Here is a 22,774-nt window from a genome sequence, read left to right on the forward strand (position 1 = left end):
TGCCGAGAGGCACACACAGGCTTTGAAACAACACAGCAGAAGAAAGAAATATGCTAAACTCGTTTGCAATTTATAGAACACGCTTTAACGCGGCCAAACGAGGGAAAATCGCAGCCCCGTGATGTGATTTCCTGATCTCGTTTATTTTTATCTATTTCGCTTTTACCTTCGCTGCGATTTGAGATTCGAGCACAGCGTTCGCTGTTTAAATTTGTCTGAAATGGCGGGATGCTATTCTCATGAAATGTGCGGTGTTCGTTTCATGTCAACCCAGGGTGTTTTGTTTCATCGTTTAACTTTTATGCGATTATCGAAGTTAAATATTTTCTTGATGTTAGATCACACCGTTGAACCGCGAACGGGTGTTCAGGATTTAATCTACCATCAGCGAAAAATCAGTTAGTCGGCATGATTTACGATGAGACATTGATTTATCTCTTTTGTCGTCTGTTCTACAGCGAATTAGATGTCAAGAACCGGGGAAAGAACAAAGTTTAATCGATTTTAAATAACACCTCCCATTTATATTGTGCATTTTACCACGTGAATTATTGCTATGGGTAATGACGTTGATGGGTAATGATAACGGAAATGAAATCAAATGCCTGACGAGCAAAAGCAAGAGCCACAAGCAAGATGACGTTATGACGTCGAATGATGTCGAGTTCCATATTATTCATATACTTCTAAATAGCAAGTGATAATAAGTTATTTTTCCCCATTGCATAGGTTCGTGAACACTACGGCATCCAGCGATCGGAGATTACGTTTAAAACAATCGACGAAATCAATCAGAATCCTGCGCTGCTGCCAAATATCACTTTAGGGGTGGAAATTCGAGATTCTTGCTGGTATGCTCCGGTGGCTCTCCAGCAAAGCATCGAATTGATACGGGACTCAATTTCACCACCAGCTGCAGTCAATCCACGACAGACGATATGTTTGGTAAGTGATTCCAAGTGATTTTTATTTCAAATGCCTTTAAATTCTCTTCTGTACAGGGCGCGAATCAAAGCATATCCCACAAACATGGAAGAGTGAAACCGCCCAGTAGCAAACACCGTCAAACATTGATTGGTGTAATCGGACCAGGTTCCAGTTCTGTTGCCCTCCAGGTGAATCGAGAAATCAGTCCCAATTGTATTCAACATATTGCATTAATTATGCCCTGTTTGTTTGTTTCTCTTTTTGGTTTTACACAGGTACAGAATTTATTGCAATTGTTTTCAATTCCCCAAATCGGTTACTCTACAACATCGAAAGATTTGTCCGATAAGGCACGCTACAGCACATTTATGCGGGTGGTGCCCTCCGATTACTACCAAGCCCAGGTGATGATCGATGTAGTGAGGCAATTTAATTGGACCTATGTTTCCGCAATCAACACTGATGGTGAGTACGAATGATAACATTTTTGCTGATTGTGCTCCACAAATGGTCGAATAACGAATAACCAGAGAATTTATGAAAGATAACTTGGCGCTGAGTGCTATGGTTCATACTACACTCTATAAAAAAAGTACTGAAATTGTTCAATAAAACACGAAATATTTATTGCTCATATGTACATTTACATTAGAGTGTTGTAATTCATGCATCGATTTAGATTTTGGAAAGGAGTGATAGTTTTCCATCTGGTTCTTTATTTATGAATCACCTGCATTTTTTTACCGAATTTTATTTCCAAGAAGAGAAGAAATGTCCACGTGGACAACAGAGGGAGGGGTGTAGAAAATGTCCACACTTGTCCACGGACAGGGAGGGGGTGTCTAAAATCACACTTTTTCTGTCCACGTGGTATGTGGACAGTCCCTAATATAGATGACAGATGTGAAGAAATGTTTTCGTTGTCAAGACATTTAATTTTGTGAAAACATACTGAGGTCATTTCAAAGTATGTGAAAACAATTGTTTGTGTGATTTATCGAACATGATTTAGAAATATCGTGATGGTTTGCTCATTTTTGTTCATTAAGATTACATTTGAAGGCATTTATTTGTGCCATGCAGAGATATTTGAAAAAATCATCTGATATCCCTCACATACAAGCAATTTCTTACGTGGTAAGCTGATGCGGAAAATATCAAATTGAAAAAGAAAAGAATCCTTTCTTACCATTTTCTTCATTTGAGATATTCACTGGGAACTCGACTCAATAAATATGACTCTACTCTCTCTGCTCTCTACTCTCTCTGCTCTCAACTCTCTCTGCTCTCTACTCTCTCTGCTCTCTACTCTCTCTGTTCTCTACTCTCTCTGCTCTCTACTCTCTCTGCTCTCTACTCTCTCTGCTCTCAACTCTCTCTGCTCTCAACTCTCTCTGCTCTCTACTCTCTCTGCTCTCTACTCTCTCTGTTCTCTACTCTCTCTGCTCTCTACTCTCTCTGCTCTCAACTCTCTCTGCTCTCTACTCTCTCTCTGCTCTCTACTCTCTCTGCTCTCTAATTTCTCTGCTCTCTACTCTCTCTCTCTGCTCTCTACTCTCTCTGCTCTCTAATTTCTCTGCTCTCTACTCTCTCTGCTCTCTACTCTCTGCTCTCTGCTCTCTACTCTCTCTGCTCTCTAATTTCTCTGCTCTCTACTCTCTCTGCTCTCTACTCTCTGCTCTCTACTCTACTACCAATCAATTAATCAACCAACAAACCAAAACACACACACATACACGCACACACTTACGTCCGCGCTTTTGGACACTTTTCTGCGTTTTTACTCTGAGCGATTTGCTCAAAATTGCGTGATTTTTTTTACGCGATTTGCTCAAAATTACGCGATTTTTTTACGTGATTTTTTCTTGCGCGCACGCACCTATCGTGTAAAAAAAGAATCTAGTGTAGTGGTTCTCAGATTTTCGTGGAAAGTGGAAATTTTGTTCTTTGTCGCAAACCGTTAGACCCGTATTTTTTTTTTTTTGTTAGGGTGACCATTTTCCTTTTAGGGTGGTTTTTAAGTTATGTTTTTTCAAAGTTAATCGTAATTATTTCGTAATTATTCATTGTATTTATTATTTATAGCTTTCATGGTTTCGGGACCAAGGGCGCTATATTTTTTTATATTTTTTCTTGAAAGCTGAGTTTTTTTTCACATAACATATCCAAAATTCAGAGCGGCTTTTTTTAGTTTTTGAGTTATGATTTTTCAAAGTTAACATGTTTTTGCGCAAGTAGCTTAATGAGTAGAAAATAGGAATAAGTATAGGTATCGGTAGATATTATTTTTCTTTAATTTATTAAAGACACTTTACCACTACTATGGCATTCGTATCGCGGTGGATAGTAAGGACAATGAAAAACATGTATCAGGTAAAGGTATTTCAGGTAAATAAAAAAATGTAGAGCCGCCTCTCTGGTTTCGAGTCATGTTATGTACAAAATTCTTAGCTATCAAAAAAATATTTAAAAAATATAGCGCCTTTGGTCCCGAGACCATGAAAACCATAAAAAACAAGTATAATCAATAATAACGTATTTTTTCAAAAAAGATCAGCTGTTCGGTTTTCAGTTCAAAAGTCATGATTTTTTTAAAAAAGTCGTTTTTTGAAAAAAGTAGAAAAAAATGATTTTTTGGAGCACCCTAAAATGGAAATGGTCACCCTAACGAAAAAATAAAAAAAATACGGGTATAATGGTTTGCGACAAAGAACAATATTTCCACTTTCCACGAAAATCTGAGAACCACTATATCGGTTTGGCATGAAATGGCTGTATATGTGCCTTTAACACTGAGTGCTACGGTTTCATAACAACTCTATGTAAACATTCAGGCGTATTAGGGCCATCGTTTATTATCGTAGTGGAAGGTATTTTGGTTAGAAAGGGAATGCTTATGAGCTTATATGCTTATGTTAGTTACCTTTTTTATCATATTTTATACTGTCAGTCACCGGTGACTGACGCAGTCTGAGCGAAAACTCGGTGTCAGTCACCGGTGACTGACGTGGCAGTCAACGTGTTAACCAATCCCGAGATAAAACTAGTTTTGTAATTTCGGATTCTGGATGAATCAAGCTTTAGCTCAGTCAGTTTATTACTCATGGTGCATTCAAATCTTAAGCGAAAAAAGTTTACTTTTTGCGAAACTGTCATGAATTCCATCAGGCAATGCAGCCGTAGTTTAAGCCCTCTTAAAAACAAAAACCAACCAACCAGCAATGCAGCCGTAAACTATCTGGAAATCAGGCGAAAATTGTAACTGCAGATGCAGCATACTTTGAACAAATAATACTTTTATTTTCTAAACATTTTTTGTACAACGTTTGAATCGTTCCAGAAAACTACGGTCAATCGGGCATTCAAGCTTTCCGGGAATTGGCCGAGAAATATGGAGTCTGTATAGCCAGAGAAGACTCGGTGAGTAGTATAGCTTGCTAGTGGCCACACTTTCCACCTTCATTCTGTTGCAATTCCCTCCTACCAGATTCTGAGCTACGCCGATGACGAATCCTTCTCCGACGTGCTGCGAAACATCGAGCAGGATCCCAACGCCAACGTGGTGGTGTGCTTCTGCGAGGGGATGACCGTTCGCGGCCTGCTCAAGGCCATGGAGCGTCTAAATATGACGGACCGGTTCCTGCTGATTGGCAGCGACGGCTGGGCGGACCGAGCCGACGTGGTGCAGAACTATGAGCGCCAAGCGCTCGGGTCGATTTCAATCCGAATACACAGCCCCTACGTGAAGTCGTTCGATAATTACTACTTCTCGCTGAACCCCTTCTCCAACAAGCGCAATCCGTGGTTCCAAGAATTTTGGGAAGTAAGTAAACAATAGAGTGTTCCGGAAGGGGGGAGAGGGTCTTCACCGACGACCGCCGATTGCCATTTTCATGTTGCTTTTGATTGGTTTTCACTTTTTGTGTGCTGTTAATTGAATTATCGGTTTCTATTTACGTTGTCATGTTTATTCGGGGCCTTGGGTGGGCAAAATCTTTTGTTCTGATAACCACTGCCGTAAGGCCCCAGGCTATCGTTTGATGCTGAAACAGTTGCTCGGAAGTTTTTATCAATGAATTGACATGATTATCTTAATCGCTGTAGTGAAAGTTTTGAGTAATTGAGTTGTTACAGCTTATTGTCGATTAAAGGGGTTTCGTGGAATTTAAAGCTGATATTAATTTTTTGCTCTATAGCTAAAAGTTAATTCAGCTCATGTATGCTTGTTAATTTGTTCAATCTTGCATTTACACTACGAAACCTTCTCCCCCGGAAAAATTATTGTTCCGCCGATAGAACAGCTTCCGTTTCATGTCGCGACATTATCTCAAACGATTATGATTATTCACATTATTACCATTCGGTGTCGCTTGAAATACCCGATAATCTATTCGAACCACGTTTGATCACTGACAGTCGAAATTCAACTGCCAAATGCCAACCAATGAAGCTCAGCTGGACAGCAAGCCGAATTCATCGAGCCACGACGACAAGCCGTTTTGCTCAGGTGAGTGATTTTATCTTCTATTTCACAGCATCTAATTCGACAGTGTATGGAATCGTCTGTGTGATTAGACATTTTATGACGTTTACTCCGGGGCTATACTTTCTTGTAACATTTCATCAGTCTCTGAATGTTGGGATCAAATGTATCGACAGTACTAGAAGTCCTTGCCTCAACTCATACACTTTGCCGGTCACTGTGGCACTAGTGTAAGGAATCTGTAAACAACTCGAGGGCCGGTTTCGCCCAGTTTGTACGCCGGAATTCTGCCACATTCTTTGCCACCCGCAATATTCCTTCCAAACACATATCCAACGAATGGCACCACTCTTGTGCAACATTTTTGATGCAGAGATTTCGTTACTATCAAAGCTAGTGGGTGGTCGTAACAAAAACTATTCAAGCTGGCCCTCGGGCTACGAGAAGGAGCGGTTTCAAAATTTCTCTTTCAAATGGGGAAGACCTGTCAGCAATCTGTCTCACGAGCCGCTCGTGGACCCAACTTTTGATACTTTTCTCTAGCAGCTTCCAACAGCAACTTCACAACATATGTGTGGACGACAGAATGCTCCTTCGTCATCGTGATGAGAGCATGATGTTAACATTACAAGCAATCTCAGTGATTCTTTACTGTTGGTTTTTGTTGTGCGGAACAATCGTTGCTACAGACGGAACCGGAGCAAGAATGGATGACAGTGCACACGGACTATGAATCATTTTCATCTCTCGTCGCCAACGGGCATTTAATTGATATTTATGTTGCAGAAGAGGGCTTCCATGGCGAAGACTGTTGCACTTCTTACAAAGTGATGAGTGCAGGTGGCTTCATTGTAATGCTTTGTAGAAGTGTGATTGATGGGACGAAGAAAGTGATCCTGCTGCGTATCCTGCAGCATTTTGGTGGCTCACTCCATCATAGTTCTACATAGTTTTACATTATAAGCCTGTGTTTACTTTTGGACATCCAAATGATTAAGAAATGTTGAACTATGTCAGATTCTAGTGAAAGGTTTCACTTGGATTACCATTTGAAATGTTATTTTGCATTTCAAGGACGTTTTAATGTCTTTCAATGTCGTTAACATTTGGAAGAAGAAATCTGTTGCCTGCTTTTTTTATTGTGTAGTCTTAGATATAAGAAAGCAAACAACTGGCACTTTCCACTCCTAGTTATGAATAACTAAATAAAAATAACAAATAATCTGATAAGAAAACCGATATAATTTTATTGGAATGCCTTGATTAGCATTATCATTAGCATCGAGCTAATTGCACAATATCGTAGGTGGTACTAATGCAGAACTGTTAAGTTAAATGCTAGCGTCCATCCGTTGCTGATGATTAATTATATCTCTTAGATAAAGACATGCTTTCTCCAACAGTTAAGAATTGGACACGTCCTTGCAGCTGCTAAGGAAAGGGAAGGAATGTTAGTCCGATGTTTACTTCCTGGTCTCCAAGTTTGAATTATTTTAGTTTATGAGAAAGCTGAATTAAATTAAAATGAGAAAAGAAATTTGTCAGAGTACACTACACGAACAAATTATTGTATTGTCCGGGAAATTCGGAATTTACGAAAAATCCAAATTATCAATTTTATAGATATACGTAGTTTTTATTTCTTTTTGATCCACAAGTATTAGCTATTTTCCACGCAGCTTAAAAAATTCATCCTCTCAGGACTCAGGTTTTGTTTCTCGTCAAAAACCATAAATAGGTAAAATTTTATTCCTTTCAAAGTGTCTGAGTTTTTGTCCTAAAGAGAATTCTGATTGAAACTTTTCTTTGGTCTAATCCAGAGGACGCGAAATTACAAAAAACTGATGAAAAAACAACGTTGTCTGTAGTTGAAAAAAGGAGGAGCTTGGAAATGCAAAGCAGGCCATCAAGGACGGATTTACTCTGTGCAAAGCATCAAAAATGTTTGAAATTGCTCGAACAATAATAAAGATATTCATGCAAAATTCGTCGGCCGCATCCGAAGAATTTTATAGAACCACTAGCTGACCCGGAAAACTTCGTCCCGCCCAAAATTTATTTTTTGTTATCAATACCAGATTATTTTCAGACACAATTCTCGTTCAAGATTTTTCAATCACTTGCAAATAACATGTTTCTACGTTACATAGAATAAATGTTTGATACAGAAAATATGATAGAATGAAGATAGCCCCAAATCGGATAATTCCTTCTTCGAGTTTTGCTCTTATAATTAATATTCGGCGATCCATTTTTATTTATATAGATAGAAAAAGATATAGGAGTGCGTCTTATCACTTTAAAATCCATTCCAACTTTCGAACAAAAATCAATTTCGTTGGTGCAACATCAAATGGAATAACAACGCTTGTCACTATGTAATTATAGGACCTATGGGAATTTAATTTTCCCATTCCCGTTCAGAATTTTCCGAATGGGGCCACTCTACATTCCTGGGGGGGGGATGTCATACCATCATAGAAACATTTCTCGTACCCAAAAACCCTCACATCCCAAATTTGGTTCCGTTTGCTTGATTGATTCTCGAGTTATGCGAGTGTCAAACCACTATAGAAAAATTTCTATTATCCTTAGCGGAAATCAGGGTAAAACCGACACCCTCTATTTTTTCCAGTCAAAAGTTTTTTTTTGCATATTTTCCGTCGCCCCCTATACGCACTTGCCATTTCTTACGTTTCGAGCCCCCCTAACTGCTGAAATCGCGTTGCTGTCAAAACAAACAACAATTAAAATCGATCAGCAAATAGGAAATAGTCCGTGTAAAATATCGGTAGTGTGATTTAAGCGTTTTTGTCGAGAAATTTAGTGAAACTCACTACTTTTTGTGAACTCTTCTTCTTCTTCAATGGCACTAACGTTCCTAGAGGAACTTCGCCGTCTCAACGTAGTATTACTTGCGTCATTTTTATTAGTACTTACTTAGTTGGGATTTCTATGCCAAATAACACGCCTTGAATGCATTCTGAGTGGCAAGCTCTAGAATACGCGTGATCACAGTGCAAGTCGGAGGAAATTTCTTTGACGAAAAATTCCCCCGACCAGAACGGGAATCGAACCCAAACACCCGGCATGTTAGTTATGACGCTAACCACTCGGCCACGGGTGCACGCAAACTCACGCAAACTCATATCAGTTAATTATTCAGTGTATTCTGCGAAAAGGTAGGTGGTTTTGTTCCTTATTGATGCAAAAAAGGCTTATTTTGAAATTTCGATTTCATTCGGGGTGGAATCGACACTTTCAGTCAGGGTATAACCGACACTGACTGTATGCTTCCGTGCGAGATGTGTCTTATGTTTAATTACATTTAATCTTTATGTTTTGTAGATGCCTCGTGTTTATGTTCGTAAAACGAAACGGCAGAGCTGGACCGAAGAACAATTGAGGAATGCCAAAAGAGTTATTGATGGTGGAATGTCTAAGAAGAAGGCTGCGAGGGATTATGGTATTCCTCGGTCAACACTCATTGGACACATCTCCGGCAAATGCTCCTCTAAGCTTGGATCGAAAATCTGCGTGTTTAACCCGAACCAGTAGCAAGAGCTGGTCCGTCATCTGCTTGACCTTGAGAGTCGCTTCTACGGAATTAGCATGACAGATGCTCGTCGTTTGGCATTTTAATTGGCCGAAAAAACCAACATCCAACATCGGTTCAATAAGAATAGGAAGGCTGCTGGTTAGGACTGGATGAAAGGTTTTCTAGACCGAAATCCGAAACTTACGTTCCGAAAACCCGAGGCTACATCAGCAGCAAGAGCCAGAAGCTTCAACAAGCCTACGATGAACAGTTTTTTTTTGACTTGTTGGAGTCTATTTTAAAGCCAAACTCCTCCAAACTCCAAACGTTTCGTGCCCTCTAAAACCTGCACATGCCAAATTTGGCTCCATTTGCTTGATTAGTTTTTGAATTATGCAGAAATTTGTGCTTCATTTGTATGGCGGCCCTCCCCACTAAGAGAGGTGGGAGGAGTGTTTATCCACCATAGAAGCATTTTTTGCTTCCTAGAACCTTGAATGGCGTTAACGTTCCCTGTGGAACTTTTGCCGTCTCAAGGTATGCATTAAATAGCGTCATTTATTAATACTTAGTTGAGATTTCTTAAGCCAAATAACACGCCTAGAATGTATTCCGAGGGGTAAGCTCTAGAAAACGCGTGACCACAGTGCAAGTCGAAGGAAATTTTTTTGACGAAAAAATCCCACGACCAGAACGGGAATCGAACCCGAACACCCGGCATGATAATGTGAGACGCTAACCACTCGGCCACGGGTGCACCTCACCACCCTAGAACCTCCACATGCCAAATTTGGGTTCGTTTGTTTGATTAGTTCTCGAGTTATGCAGAAGTTTGTGTTGCAATTGTATGGCAGCCCCCATGCCCTCAGAGAGGGGGTATGTGTAATGCAGAAATTTGTGTTTCATTTGTATGGCAGAACGCAACAACCAAATACCCCCCCCCCCCCCTTAGAGAGGGGGGAGTAGTGTCTAACCACCATAGAAACATTTATTGCACACCAAAACATGTGGACACATGTTTTATTCCATTTGCTTAATAAATTTTCGAGCAATGTAGAAATTTGTGTTTCATTTGTATGGCAGCCCCCTCTTAGAGAGGGGAGTAGAGTATCTAATCACCATAGGAACATTTATTGCACCTCAATACCTCTATATGTCAAATTTTGTTTCATTTGCTTGATTAATTCTCGAGTAATATAAATATTTGTGTCATTCGTTTGGCATTTCGGAAACACACCTTTTATGCCTATTTTGCGACGCTATTTACTCCATATTTTAACCTTTTTACTTCATACTTGATCCAACGTTGATGTTTATTTACAATATTTCAATTCACTATTTGGTTTCTGTTTCTAGTTTGTTATCAGAGCTCAAATTCGAGTTATTTTGCAAAAGTTTCATTGCAATAAGATTTCATTCGATCATCATCGATCACCTGTTCAATAGTTAACTATAACGAGTTTCTTCTGGCTTATGGCAGATTTCAATGAAGGTTTCAAAGGACATTTCTCTACCCTAAGTTGAAGCAAAAGTACCTGATGTGTCGGTTTACGAATGGGAGTATTTCAGCTCCAGTTGAAATTCATTAGTTTATTACATAGCCAAAACGAGATTTTCCGTTATCGAGATGGAAATTATCTTGTAAATTCAAGGCTTGTAAAGATGTAGGCATTGGGTTTAGTTCCTGAATTCTATTAAGGAATTTTTCGGGTTCCAAAAATCTTGTTTTTCTGTTAAAATTTTTGACTTGTCACCATTCAACGTAGGATTACGCCTTTCGGGTACATATCGGGGGTACAAATTGAAAAAATCTAGATTCGCATATTGCTCATCCATTTTACGGTGGATTTAAGAACTTGTACCAATCAATTAGTATTTTTTAAATATGACCAAACTTATTATTATTTAAGAATTTTTGGCATATGCTCAAACAATTTGCTCCGCACTCAAACGGTTAAGATTTGAGATTTGTGGTTTTGAATCATTGGCTCCATGCTATAAAACGAAGAGTATTCACATCTCAGACTTGATTACATCTTTCGCAAAAAGAGAACAACTTTTACGTTATTTATTTTTCTGACTTTACTTTTACCAATTTTTTAAAAGTTACACAAAACAGCATTATGCATCTAAAAATAAAAAGAACCCTAATAGAATACTTACTTACAAGGGGTGAAGTGGACTGAAAAATGATTTTCGATTCGGGAAATTTTTGGATCTAGTTTACAAATTCCGAGGGCCACTACCAGACACCAGGCCAATCTTGGATTCCGAGCCGGATTTTCAAAACTCGAGCATTTATATCCGAGACCGAGAAGCCACGTTTGAGTTCCTATAATACAACCCTTACACCCCTTTCATTCTAAGCCCCTCATTTAATATTTCCGATCCAAGACTCGAATCATACAAGTTTTCACATATATATTTCTTATCTGGGATGTGTGAAAAAATGCCATCGAAATCACAGAATTGGAAGTATGGCATGGCATAGATTCGTACCGAACACAAAAATAGTTTGCTTCAGTATTAGGACCTACTTATTTTTGGTTGTGCTAACGTAAGGACATTTATCACTATTCACTCGCGAAACGCGACACGGAACTAGGACACAACACTTATAATCCTTACAAACATTAAAAGGGTTAAAATTACCTTTTTCGTCGACCGGTTTCGGCCTCGATATGGCCCATCTACTGGACGGTGTCCGACTGGTTACGATGGAGCACTAACACATATTCATACGGTTATCAGTACTTGTCGAAGATATATTTTGCTGAGTTATCAGCTTCATTCATTCATTCAGTTATCATTCATAAGTGGGGAATCACTGGTTGAGATGTACATTGATTCCCATGCATTCAACTGTGAGGCTTTTCGTACATTTCTAATAATTTTTGCCTTCTCCCAGTCTACGCAGTGGGCTTGAGTTAAAGCATGTGCTGCCACACTTGATTCGTTGGCTCGTTCATTATCCACCGCATTCTTATGTTCACGTAGGCGGATTTTGAATTTCCGACGAGTTTGACCGATGTATACACTAGTACAGTCTTTGCAGGGAATCTGATAGATCCCTGATTTTTCATCCGGTGGAATTCTATCTTTCAGGTTGCACAAAAGATCTTTCAGGGTGCTCTCACTCCCACATGAAATTCGTGTTTCCGGAGTGTAGACTGGACTGCGTTGGTTATTTTGGGATAGTACGGTAGGCTGATCCTTTTGTGTTGTTCCATCTCAGGCTCTAATGTGGTGTTGTTTTTTCTCCATTTCTTCTTCTCGTGTTTCCGAAGGATTTTCTCCACAAAACATCTCTTGTACCCATTCAGCTCTGCAGCATGGTAGATCCTATGTTTCTCCGCTATTTAATCATCTCTCTCCATTGGTATGTTGAGGAGACGATACACCATGGAGTGGAAGGCTGCTTGTCTTTGTGCGCCGAAGTGATTAGAGTCGGAAGTTATATATCTATCCGTAGACGTTGGTTTACGGTATATCCCAAACTTTAGCCGATTATCTTCCTTCCGGGTAATGTACAGGTCCAGAAAAGGAAGTGTATCGTCTTTTTCTTTTTCGACGGTAAACTTAATCGTCCTATGTCGGGAATTCTACAACTCCAACGTCTGCTTCAAGTAACGTTCTTTCACAACTGTGAAGATGTCATCTACATAGCGTCTCCACATTCGAGGGAAGAATTTTTCTTTCGCCAACTCTGTTTCAAAATCTTTCATTAAAACCTCCGCCAAGAGTGGCGATAGCTTGTTACCCATACTGAGACCTAACGTTTGCTTGTAGAACTTTCCCCTGAACTAAAAGAAGTTCTGATTCATACAGGTTTTCGTTACCAAAAGATATGCGTCGATCTGATTGGGTGGTACGTACGGATAGATCGGGATTTTCGATGAAGTCATGACGTGGTGAAATGAACTTGTCCTGACAACAAGTGTTCACACTCTTAGTATAAATTAGTGAAATTTTGAGAAAAAAGTGTCAAAAAATGTCTTGATGGCAGTGTTTTTAATGTGTCCGAGTTGTTTCGTGTTAATCCTTTAAGTTGGTTCGCATGTGGAGTGAAGATGAGTTCGATCGTTGGTTACACACATTATCCCTAAGGTCTCGACGAGTGCATGGTTCAAGGGATTGAATGTAGGTCGTGATTTCATTCGCGTGATATCTCGGCTTATGTCCAATCACTACAACCTAAACGCGCATCTCTATCGCATTGGGCTCGCAGCAAACAATCTTTGTGATTGTGGCGATGGCTACCACGACATCGAGCATGTTGTCTGGTCGTGTATCCGGTTCCATACTGCTCGCTCTCAGCTCTCTAGAGCACTGAGAGCACAAGGCAGACAATCGGATATCCCCGTCCGGGATATCTTAGGTAGCCGTGATCCTGATCTTCTGCTTCATCTATACCTGTTCCTCAGAAACGCCGATGTCAACGTTTAATGATGTTTCCTTCGTTGTGTCCCCGTTTCATATCCCTCCTATCCAAACGATAAACTTTTACTTAGTCGCGGCAATACATACACACACTCTTTACAGATACACGGGCCAAAGGTTGTGCAGTCCACTGATCATTCAACAAGAGCCAAAGGTTGTACCGCTCATGACAACTCTACACGAGCTGATGATTGCGCCGGCTAGTGACCATTCTATCCTGGATTTCTCGAGTCGAGAAAGACGCACCACGCTAGATATGGGGTACAGACTAGGGGGACGTTGCTGATTAATGGTCAGCTGCATCCCAATAGGAAGTATCTCGTGTCGGGCACACGTACAGAGCATCGAAGACTGCAACATACCAATTATGAGAACACTTGTAATACTAACCTCGAGCCAACCGCGAGTAATCGGTTACATATTACTAACATAGTTGTAAGCAAACATTGTCGAAATATTGAACTCCCGGCCCCGTTAGGCTGACGCCATATGAGCCTTAATAAAAATATATATTTTGGATAAAAAAAAATCCTTTACACTAAATGACTGATCCTGTTTAGCGGTTTTTTCGTGAGAGTCTCATAATCAAAAAATAGCAACAAAGCAATTCTTTCTCACTTGCGAAATTTCATTGTTTAGTAATTCTGAACATCAAAAGTTCTATAAAGTTCTGTGTAAATTCAAAAGTAGTGTCTCCAAGTTACTGCGAAGTAAAATCTACTTTTTTGTCTCACATGCGGGTCGGAGCATAACTGCGAATTGTACAGTTGAGTCAAGTGCGAACCGGAGCAAACGGTTAAAGGGAAGTACTCCAATTGAAAGTGTCATGATTTTTTACGATCTTCGTGGTGCGAATGCGAACCCGTTTACAACTGTCGGGTAAGAGAGAGACAGGGTGTGTAATGAAATTTATAGTAATTGCTATCGTTGGCTTCGTTTGCATATCCGACCATGCTGTTTTCCCACTTTACAGGGAACGAGAAACTATCGGAGCGCTACAAGCAGGAACCCAAAATGAGCTTTGTCATCAAGGCAATCTACACGATGGCTTACGCTCTTCACGCTCTCCAGCAGGACGCGTGCGGTCGGAACTCGGTCGGTATCTGTCCCTCGATGTTTCCCTTCAGTGGGACACAATTTTTGGTGAGTATTTGGAAAGCTACATCAAACAAGTGGTGCTCTTAAAAGTAACAGCTTTGTTGCAGAACTATCTGATGAATGTGTCCTTCACCTACGAACCGGGCGATGTCGTGGAGTTCGACACCAGAGGCGATCCACCCGGCAGGTGAGGCATTTTATTTTCGATTTTCCAGTGTTCCACAATTGCACATTGTCTGTTTTTTGAATAACGCCAAAAAATGCTTCCGTTCAACGCAATTAGCATTTTTGTCGGTCAACATTTAAACGAAAGTCTGCTCGTATGCGGAAACGCATTGAAGGACGTGTTTTTGGGTTGAAAAATGAGAGTGCAGCTTTTCACAGTCTAGATTTGAAAGCAGACCAAACAGGCAATATGAATGAATCAAACGTGATCGAATTATTGAGCATCCCCCACCTGATGCAAATGCATTCCATGCTGAGCGACTCTTGACCCAAAATGGCTACTTCACTCACGTGTTATGTACAGAATTTGTTTGCCGTTTTCACCATTTCCAATGGTCAGCCCACTAAGCCCATTGCCGCGTTTTCTCCACAGATACGACATCATGAACTATCAGCTATTGGCGGACGGCGCCTACGATTACGTCCAGGTCGGGGAGTGGAACAACGGATCGCTGAACTTTTTCCGCCATTTGCAGGAATCACCCGCAGGCCCAGTGGAGTCGGTCTGCTCGAAGCCTTGTCTTCCTGGATTTTACAAGGTAAGCTCCGCTCATACTGTTTTCACACAATTCCCAAAAATTGTATACGAGGACTGCACATTGCTCTGATGAGGGGTAAATGAGTTAAAAAGAAATGCTTGCAGATGCTTAATTACATGGCGCCTTCGCGCCTCATCCGTGAAGGTTTCCTACCTGTCAGGGGGCGATACAGAGCTATCTGCGGATAATGTAATCGCGAGGCACGCAAAGGTGAATGGAAACTCGAACGTGGGAGCAAAAGAAGTGCAAATAGAAGCGCATTCTCGCTTTTGTGTTGTGCTAAATGATGAGCTGATGAAAAGACCTCGGGGGAGGGATATTTTAAATATGCAACGGATTTAATTATGTCGTTGCATCTGTCCTGTTTTATTATCATGTTTTTCCGCCGTCTGCGGAATAAAAGAATATCCCACTGGGTCGAACGATTGGAAAAATCACATTCTGAAGCGGAAATACTGCGTTGAACAAGTAATTATTGAATTGCGGAGTCAATCGGTCGTGAAAATATGGCAGATTCGTCGCGGTTCGGCGAGGGCTACGCAATGAGGAAGGATATGCTAATGAATGTAATTGAAAAATACAAACTCTATTTCCTGTGTTTCACTCTCCAGCGAAACTATTAGTTAGGTTAGGCGGAAACTAATTTGTAGGCAGCGTGGAATTGTACTCAATAATAACACCTGACAAGAACGCCGATCGAACCACTGCGTCCATTGTTTTGAACTGTTGTGGTAGCCCCATTTTTTATACTACGCTTCAAGCTTAACTACTGCTTATTAATGAAGAAGTAGACTGAAAGCTATAGCGAGATAGGTGCCAATCAGGAATAATCTGTGTAAATCTGAAATTTACAGTCCTGATCGGCGACACAGACCACACTTCTTTGGGCTGCAGAATAGCCTCATCAAGATGTTGAAGTATGCGCCCTGTTAGTGCTCCGCAATTGCAGAGCAAATGTTCCGACGTTTCGCTTTCGGTATTACAAAAGTGACAAGCATCATCTTGCACTAAACCTGTGTTTTTGAGATGGTATTTACTCGGACAGTGTCCTGTTATAAGACCAGTGAATGTGCTGAAGTCTTTCTTATTAAGACTCAGCAATTGTTGAGTAATTGTAATACTCGGCGTGGCCCAGGTGCTCCACAGGCTCCGTTAATGGCAAGGTTTAAACCCCCCATACCATTCATCCCTCGGCACGGGTCGCGTCACACCTTGGTTTATGGGCTTATCCATTACTTTCTTCCCACAATAACCATGGATAACAGCTATTACAACCATCCTCCTTTTATGGGGCTTTGGACCCACTGCTCTGGTTCCCAATAGTTTCAGGTTCTTATTCGGACATGCTATTATTGAGATCCGTCATTCGCAGGCGGAATTTCTAACAATATATCGACACAGTTTCAACAAACCATCCATGCGTCTCCATAATTCCATCAAACCAATGGGGACGCATAGGTGCTATGAAGAGGAACAGAACTTAAGGGGGTATTCTATTCTAGAAATCTGAAAAAATCGAAATTTTTTTTTTACCATATTTCTGTAGTTTAGGCATTCAAGAATATACTCTAGAAAGGACTTATCGAAAATCCTATTATTTACCTAGTTAGAGCCATCTTAGTGATGTGGTATCTAACCTGTTACGGCCATCACAATGAACTTCAAACGCGTTTCTCTCGGAACTAGTTTTTTTCTAACTGGCGTACACGATATCTCAAGTTCAACTGAACCGATTTATGTCAAATTTATATGAAAATAATCTGCATACATCTCTCTATCGCATGAACCAATAAAAAATTATAACTTTTTAATTTTACTATTTTTAAAAAATCGGTAAACGCAAAAAAAAAAACGTTTTAAACAGCATTTTTGTTTTCAAACGGCCGCCATTTTGTTAAAACCCATGTTTTTGACTTGTCCGAGGTTCATGCCATAGCGACATCTTTACTGATTCAGAATCTGTTCGATTTTTTTGTTTCAGATAACCAGAAGGACTGGAATCGTGTACGCCATGGCACAACTTTTTTTTGAACACCCTCACTTCACCAGCATGTAACTATTCTAATTTTGAATATTTTTTTTCCGTCCTATTTTTGTTTTATTGTTGAAAGATAGATAAACGAATAATGATATAATGGATAGTAAAAATATTCTTTGTTTTATTTTTACGGAGTTCGAAAAAACGTCCGAAATTCGTGTCTCTACACTAGAATACCCCCTTAATACAGAGGAACCTCAATTATCCGCGAAATAATCTGGCAACGACACCTCGGATAACGAAAATAGCGTATAACGCAATAAAGGACTGAAAAACGTGAAAAAAGATATTTCAGTATGGAAACTATGTTATATCAATACAGAAATCAGTCAACTAGTCAATAAAGAGCCTACCAGTCATCGACAAATTTCGGAAAGCTCTATAGAATTGTAACGTCGTGTTTGACCCCATCGAAACTGACAGCTTTCGACTAGCGCTATCTGTATGTCGACAGGGAATTTGCATCGTTTCGTGTTTCGATGTAATGGTCTTCACTGAAACTTCCCTGTGACTTTTGAGATACGTCACCCACGGAAAAAAAGGACAGTCTAGGAGTGGGAGAAGGATAGGCGATTTAGGAGGTAGAGCGCGCGTGGTCCGAAAAGCTGGGACACTTTAGTGGGGAGTGCCGAAGCCGTGAGTCGTGGAAAAATAAAACACAAAAAGAAAAAAAGGAGCGAGATGATAAGTTGAAGTGACCAGATGGTCAGAGGTCTAACGTGGGACACAAAAAACAAAAACAAAACATAACATCACGTTTTATGTATATCAGCAGGATTGCCAGCTATTTTTTTGAAAAAACAGGGAGAATGAAAAAAAAAGGAAATTCAGGATAGCTCATATTGGGTTGTCCGGAAAGTTCGTACCCATTTTTGAGAAAACAAAAGTATAATTTTTTAAATTTTATATGCACATTGTTGTTTCGCAATAAATTCAGGAAGTTCTGAAATCATTCAGGTAGCCTAACATTTCTAAACATTAACTAATTATGGAAGCTAATTTGTCCAGTTGCGAGCAGTATTTGTGGGATTGTATCGACTGGTTGCTTGGTAGAACTCTCCAAAAACAACTGAACCAGATCTTTTTTTTTTTCAGGTGAAGACCGGGTCAGTCGGATTTTTGAAATGACCCATTTTCATCACCCGCCACGATTTGCATTACAAAAAAAGATGCATAGATGAAACGCACAAGTCGTAACGATTTACGTAACCATGTTTCAACTGATGCACATGAACGGAGATTTTAAACATATGTAGTGAACCTGCTGATTCATTTGTCGTGTCTCACGGATCATTCTTGCAACTTCTTGCTTTACAAACAATTTAATAAATATTTTTCAAGAAATAAAACACTTTTTAATAATAATTACAGTTTAATAAAAAAAGATGCTTACATCTTCCTACTTCTAAAATTCTTGTACATCGATTGTTATACTAGGATATTATTTGCTGCGAAAATGTAATGCAACCTGTATCGTTTTTATTTAACTGTAAATTACGATTTTAATGATGCGATTTTACGATTACGATTACGATTGCGATTTTATTACTATATAAACATTAAAAAAACATATTTATTTATACTTTCTACACTTCACTAATCCTACACAAGTTCTAATTGTAACTAACTTTATGGTGGTGGTGGTGGTTTTGTATTATAGAGACTTTAAACTTTTTAGTTCATTCGTCTCTAGCCTTGAGAAAGGCCCTTTGGAAACTCTACTCTACTCTACTCCAGCGCTACCACCTCCGCCCTCTTGCCTTGAGAAAGGCACTCGATCCCTCGCCGTCCAGCTCGACCAGCAACGATGTTGTCCAGTCGGTGTCCACAAAAAGAATGATGTAACTTTATGGACTGCTGCTGCTCCCCTTTTATATGGTGAATTGGAATGCGCCAGATGGTTTCGAAGAAACGCAAGTGGCGCGTGTTGTCGCTCGCTGGTGATGTTTTGTTTTTGTCTTCCTCGGTACCGGCAGGTATCTCTGGAACTGATGGCAAATGTTTTGGCTGGCATCGATTCGTTGGTACTGGGTGCGTTGATGAATTTGTCCGGAATTGGATGTTGTGGCTGGTGGTTTGGTGCTAACTTGTACATAATTTTTGGTCGCTAATCTTCCTTTCATCGTTTCCGTTCCTATTCTGTTTCTAATCTTCGTTTTATTGAGATTGAATTGCGAGAACCTTCGGGCATATGATTCTTATGGATTACACTTCTTTCATGTTAACTTCAAAATTCAAAAAAATGTCGACACTGTACCTTCGAAAATGCGAACAGATAGAGTATAATTGAAAAAAAGAGTAAGCATTATATAAACGCGGATCGGAAAACTTTTTAATGAAGACTGTTATGACAGTTCTCATACACAACCAGCAAAACTCTCAGTATATTTATATGGATTTTTTTCTGATTAAGCAAAAAGTAAAAAATCAGGAAAAATCTGGATGATTTTATAAAAATCAGGGAAAATTGAGTGTTTGTCAGAATATCAGGGAGCGTACCAAAAAGTCTGGGAAATCCTGAAAAATCAGGAAGGTTGGCATCCCTGCTGATCAGTATTATTTCTTTCTGAGTATCGGCATTCAGTTGTGATTTTTCGGTGATTTAGATTTTGTTTACGCCCGAAAACCACTCGCTCAATCTGAGCATTTACGCCTGGCAAGCACGATTCAAATTCTACAAATTTCTTCAATGAAATGCTTGATAATTCCAATTAATTTTTCATCGATTTTAGTGTTAATGTATGCATTCAAAAAATGGACTAATTTCGGATAGCGATGAAAGATAATTTATAGGAACAAATTTTCTTTAAATCTTACGTTTATTAAGCCTGCAACAAAAATGATTCAAGGCTGTTGATTCGCAGCAGCAGCACTGTCAAGCAACTTGATGATTTCTTCATACTGCAAGCTCCACCCCACAGCGAAGGAGTTGGACATCCTGAGGCACTTTGTTTCTCAGGATGTCAGATGCCAGATATGCCAGATATAGCCGATCTGGTATTAACAATATCACCTCTATGCCGCTCCTTAATCCGGGAGATCGAAGCAACCGGCCAAACAGTGGAGAAGAATCTGGCAAAAATGGACATTTTTATGTGGAAGCGTCGGACGAGACCGGCCGTATCTGAGCAGCAGGCAATCACCCAGAAGGAGTAGCTTGAGGTGCTAGTGAAAAGCTTCTTTCCGGCGAAAGAAGTGAAAAACTTCTTTTCGTACTCATAATAAAGACGAGACGTACTTGATGCTAGAATTCAACGAATGGCAGGGGACCGGGTACTTTACGTTCCCCAGATAAGCGATGACGTCGAATCAAGTTCTCGAAGAAGATCCTTCTCTGACAGACGTGAAGAGAATGTCCAAGCCGCTCTTCTTTCGAGTCATATGGTGAACGGGGAAATATATAGTACGAAGTGCTTGCCGGAGTTGGGAAGGTGATGTGGTCTTTATGCCGAACCTGGGATCAGCCCATCATGCCAAAAGATCACTGGAGGATGGATCGGCTGGAGAACATTCCCCAGCTGCGCCCGATATACATCTTTTCATCGACCATGTTTCAGGTTCCGGCCAACTTCCGTAAGACCGCCCAGCGCTTCATTTACGATACTTCATCAAACAACTCTGCCTCTTCATGTCGAGTATACACTAGTTCTTCCGGCTTATTTGAAACGTTAAGCCCTGACCGAGCTAGGGAACCAAAGATGAACTTTTCGTTTGATTCACGTTGGTCCCTGCGGATCAATAGGAAACTTTTATAAAAATTATTTTCAAATTTTGTTGTTGTCGCTTCCAGTTGACACTCTCTAAACAAAAAGCCCAATGTCGGTGCGATGAAACCAGCTCAACGTATTAATCTTTGGATGCATTAGAAGCGCTCTTGAACAGTGTACGAAATAAAAGATTTTTTTGAGGTTCATCCATTTAAGAAAATCAACATGATCAAATAGTGATATTGAAATTTATTAATATCGCAGGACATTTTCGTTTCTTTAGCCAAATGCGGGACGTTTCGCGGGACGGAATCTTACGCGGGACATTTTGTTGAAATGCGGGACTGTCCCGCGTAACGCGGGACGTCTGGTCAGTTTATGATAAGTGCGGTTTGAGTTTCGGGTTTGATGGTTATGTGTCCGTGGACGGAAATCCGTGGTGATCGGTCCCGCCAAGTGACTTCCGATGGGAAGATAAACTATGATATCCTCAGACGTCCTGAAACTAAAACGGTGGATGGCAGTCCTCACCAAACTGTCTTGGTACTTCCGAGAGATAAAGAGAATAGAGGCGGAGAAGAAATTGTTGCGACCAGAAAACGAGCACGGCGCGTTCTTGATCCGCGAGTCGGAGAGTCGCCACAACGATTACTCGCTGTCGGTTCGTGATGGCGACACGGTCAAGCACTACTGAATCCGACAGCTGGATGAGGGAGGATTCTTCATCGCCCGGCGGACGACCTTCCGAACGCTTCAGGAACTCGTGGAACACTACAGCAAAGACTCCGATGGGCTTTGCGTGAATCTCTGCAAACCATGCGTACAGATCGAGAAACCGGTCACTGATGGGCTGTCCCATCGCACACGAGATCAGTAGGAGATTGATCGAACGTCGCTCAAGTTTGTCCGCCAGCTCGGCTCCGGCCAGTTCGGTGACGTCTGAGAAGGTTTTTGGAACAACACGACGCCGGTCGCCATCAAGACGCTCAAATCTGGCACCATGGATCCGAAGGATTTCCTTGCCGAGGCTCAGATCGTGAAGAAGCTGCGACACAACAAACTGATTCAGCTGTAGAAGCAAGACCTCGAAGGGCCCCTCAACTACCGCCAAGTGACTTCCGTTGGGAGGATAAACTATGATATTCTCAGACGTCTTGGAACTAAAACGGTGGATGGCAGTCTTCACCAAAGTGCCATGAGTAGGTTTATTATCGACCGAAAATATTGAGATAAACCTCAAAGTCCCGTCCCATCCTATTTTCTGTCGTTCCGTTATCCGGTAGGGATACTCCAATGTGTAAAAAAAAAAGAAACATGGAAGATAAAGTGTTTGAGTGTGAACGACCCACCCTGAAGGTCTCTAGCCGGATCATTCAAAACGTAGCAGCTTTCCTCAACGACAATGGCGTTGCAGCTTCTGTTCATTTGGTACAGGAGCGTTCGTTACAGAATTACAGTAGAGCTCGCCTCAGCGGACAAACTTCACCGCGGATAATCGGGGTTCTACTGCAGTTTCAAATAATATACAGTAGAACCTATATGCTATAGAATTATGTGTACCGTCCCGAAATTTTTCAGAGAGTAAGGTAAATGATTTTGGTTTGTCCAGTCGAAAATATGATCATGGTTTGTTCACGTTTTAAATGCTTTAGTTCAGCGCACGTGTGTCAAATTAGGTATTCGAATATTTAAAAACATATGAATAATATTGTTTTCTTCACGTTTTGCAGTAGTTTAATAGTATATTTTTACGGATTCACATGTTTTACAGAATTCTAA

At 40.4% G+C, this 22,774-nt stretch overlaps 1 protein-coding gene across 15 annotated transcripts in view; it reads left to right on the top strand.

Annotated features, from left to right (window-relative positions):
• Positions 1 to 22,774, top strand: part of LOC129774153 (metabotropic glutamate receptor 1-like) — an 82,738-nt gene that overhangs the window by 51,072 nt on the left and 8,892 nt on the right. For all 15 annotated transcript variants that reach the window (XM_055777861.1, XM_055777855.1, XM_055777866.1 and 12 more), the window contains 9 exons: positions 730 to 945; positions 1,002 to 1,115; positions 1,203 to 1,392; positions 4,268 to 4,347; positions 4,415 to 4,750; positions 5,344 to 5,434; positions 14,362 to 14,531; positions 14,594 to 14,673; positions 15,085 to 15,250. In XM_055777861.1, coding sequence (XP_055633836.1) covers positions 730 to 945; positions 1,002 to 1,115; positions 1,203 to 1,392; positions 4,268 to 4,347; positions 4,415 to 4,750; positions 5,344 to 5,434; positions 14,362 to 14,531; positions 14,594 to 14,673; positions 15,085 to 15,250 — 1,443 coding nt within the window. The remainder of the gene's footprint in view (positions 1 to 729; positions 946 to 1,001; positions 1,116 to 1,202; positions 1,393 to 4,267; positions 4,348 to 4,414; positions 4,751 to 5,343; positions 5,435 to 14,361; positions 14,532 to 14,593; positions 14,674 to 15,084; positions 15,251 to 22,774) is intronic.

Source organism: Toxorhynchites rutilus, chromosome 1 (genome assembly GCF_029784135.1).
Source record: "Toxorhynchites rutilus septentrionalis strain SRP chromosome 1, ASM2978413v1, whole genome shotgun sequence".
In the NCBI taxonomy this organism is placed as follows: Eukaryota; Metazoa; Arthropoda; class Insecta; order Diptera; family Culicidae; genus Toxorhynchites; species Toxorhynchites rutilus.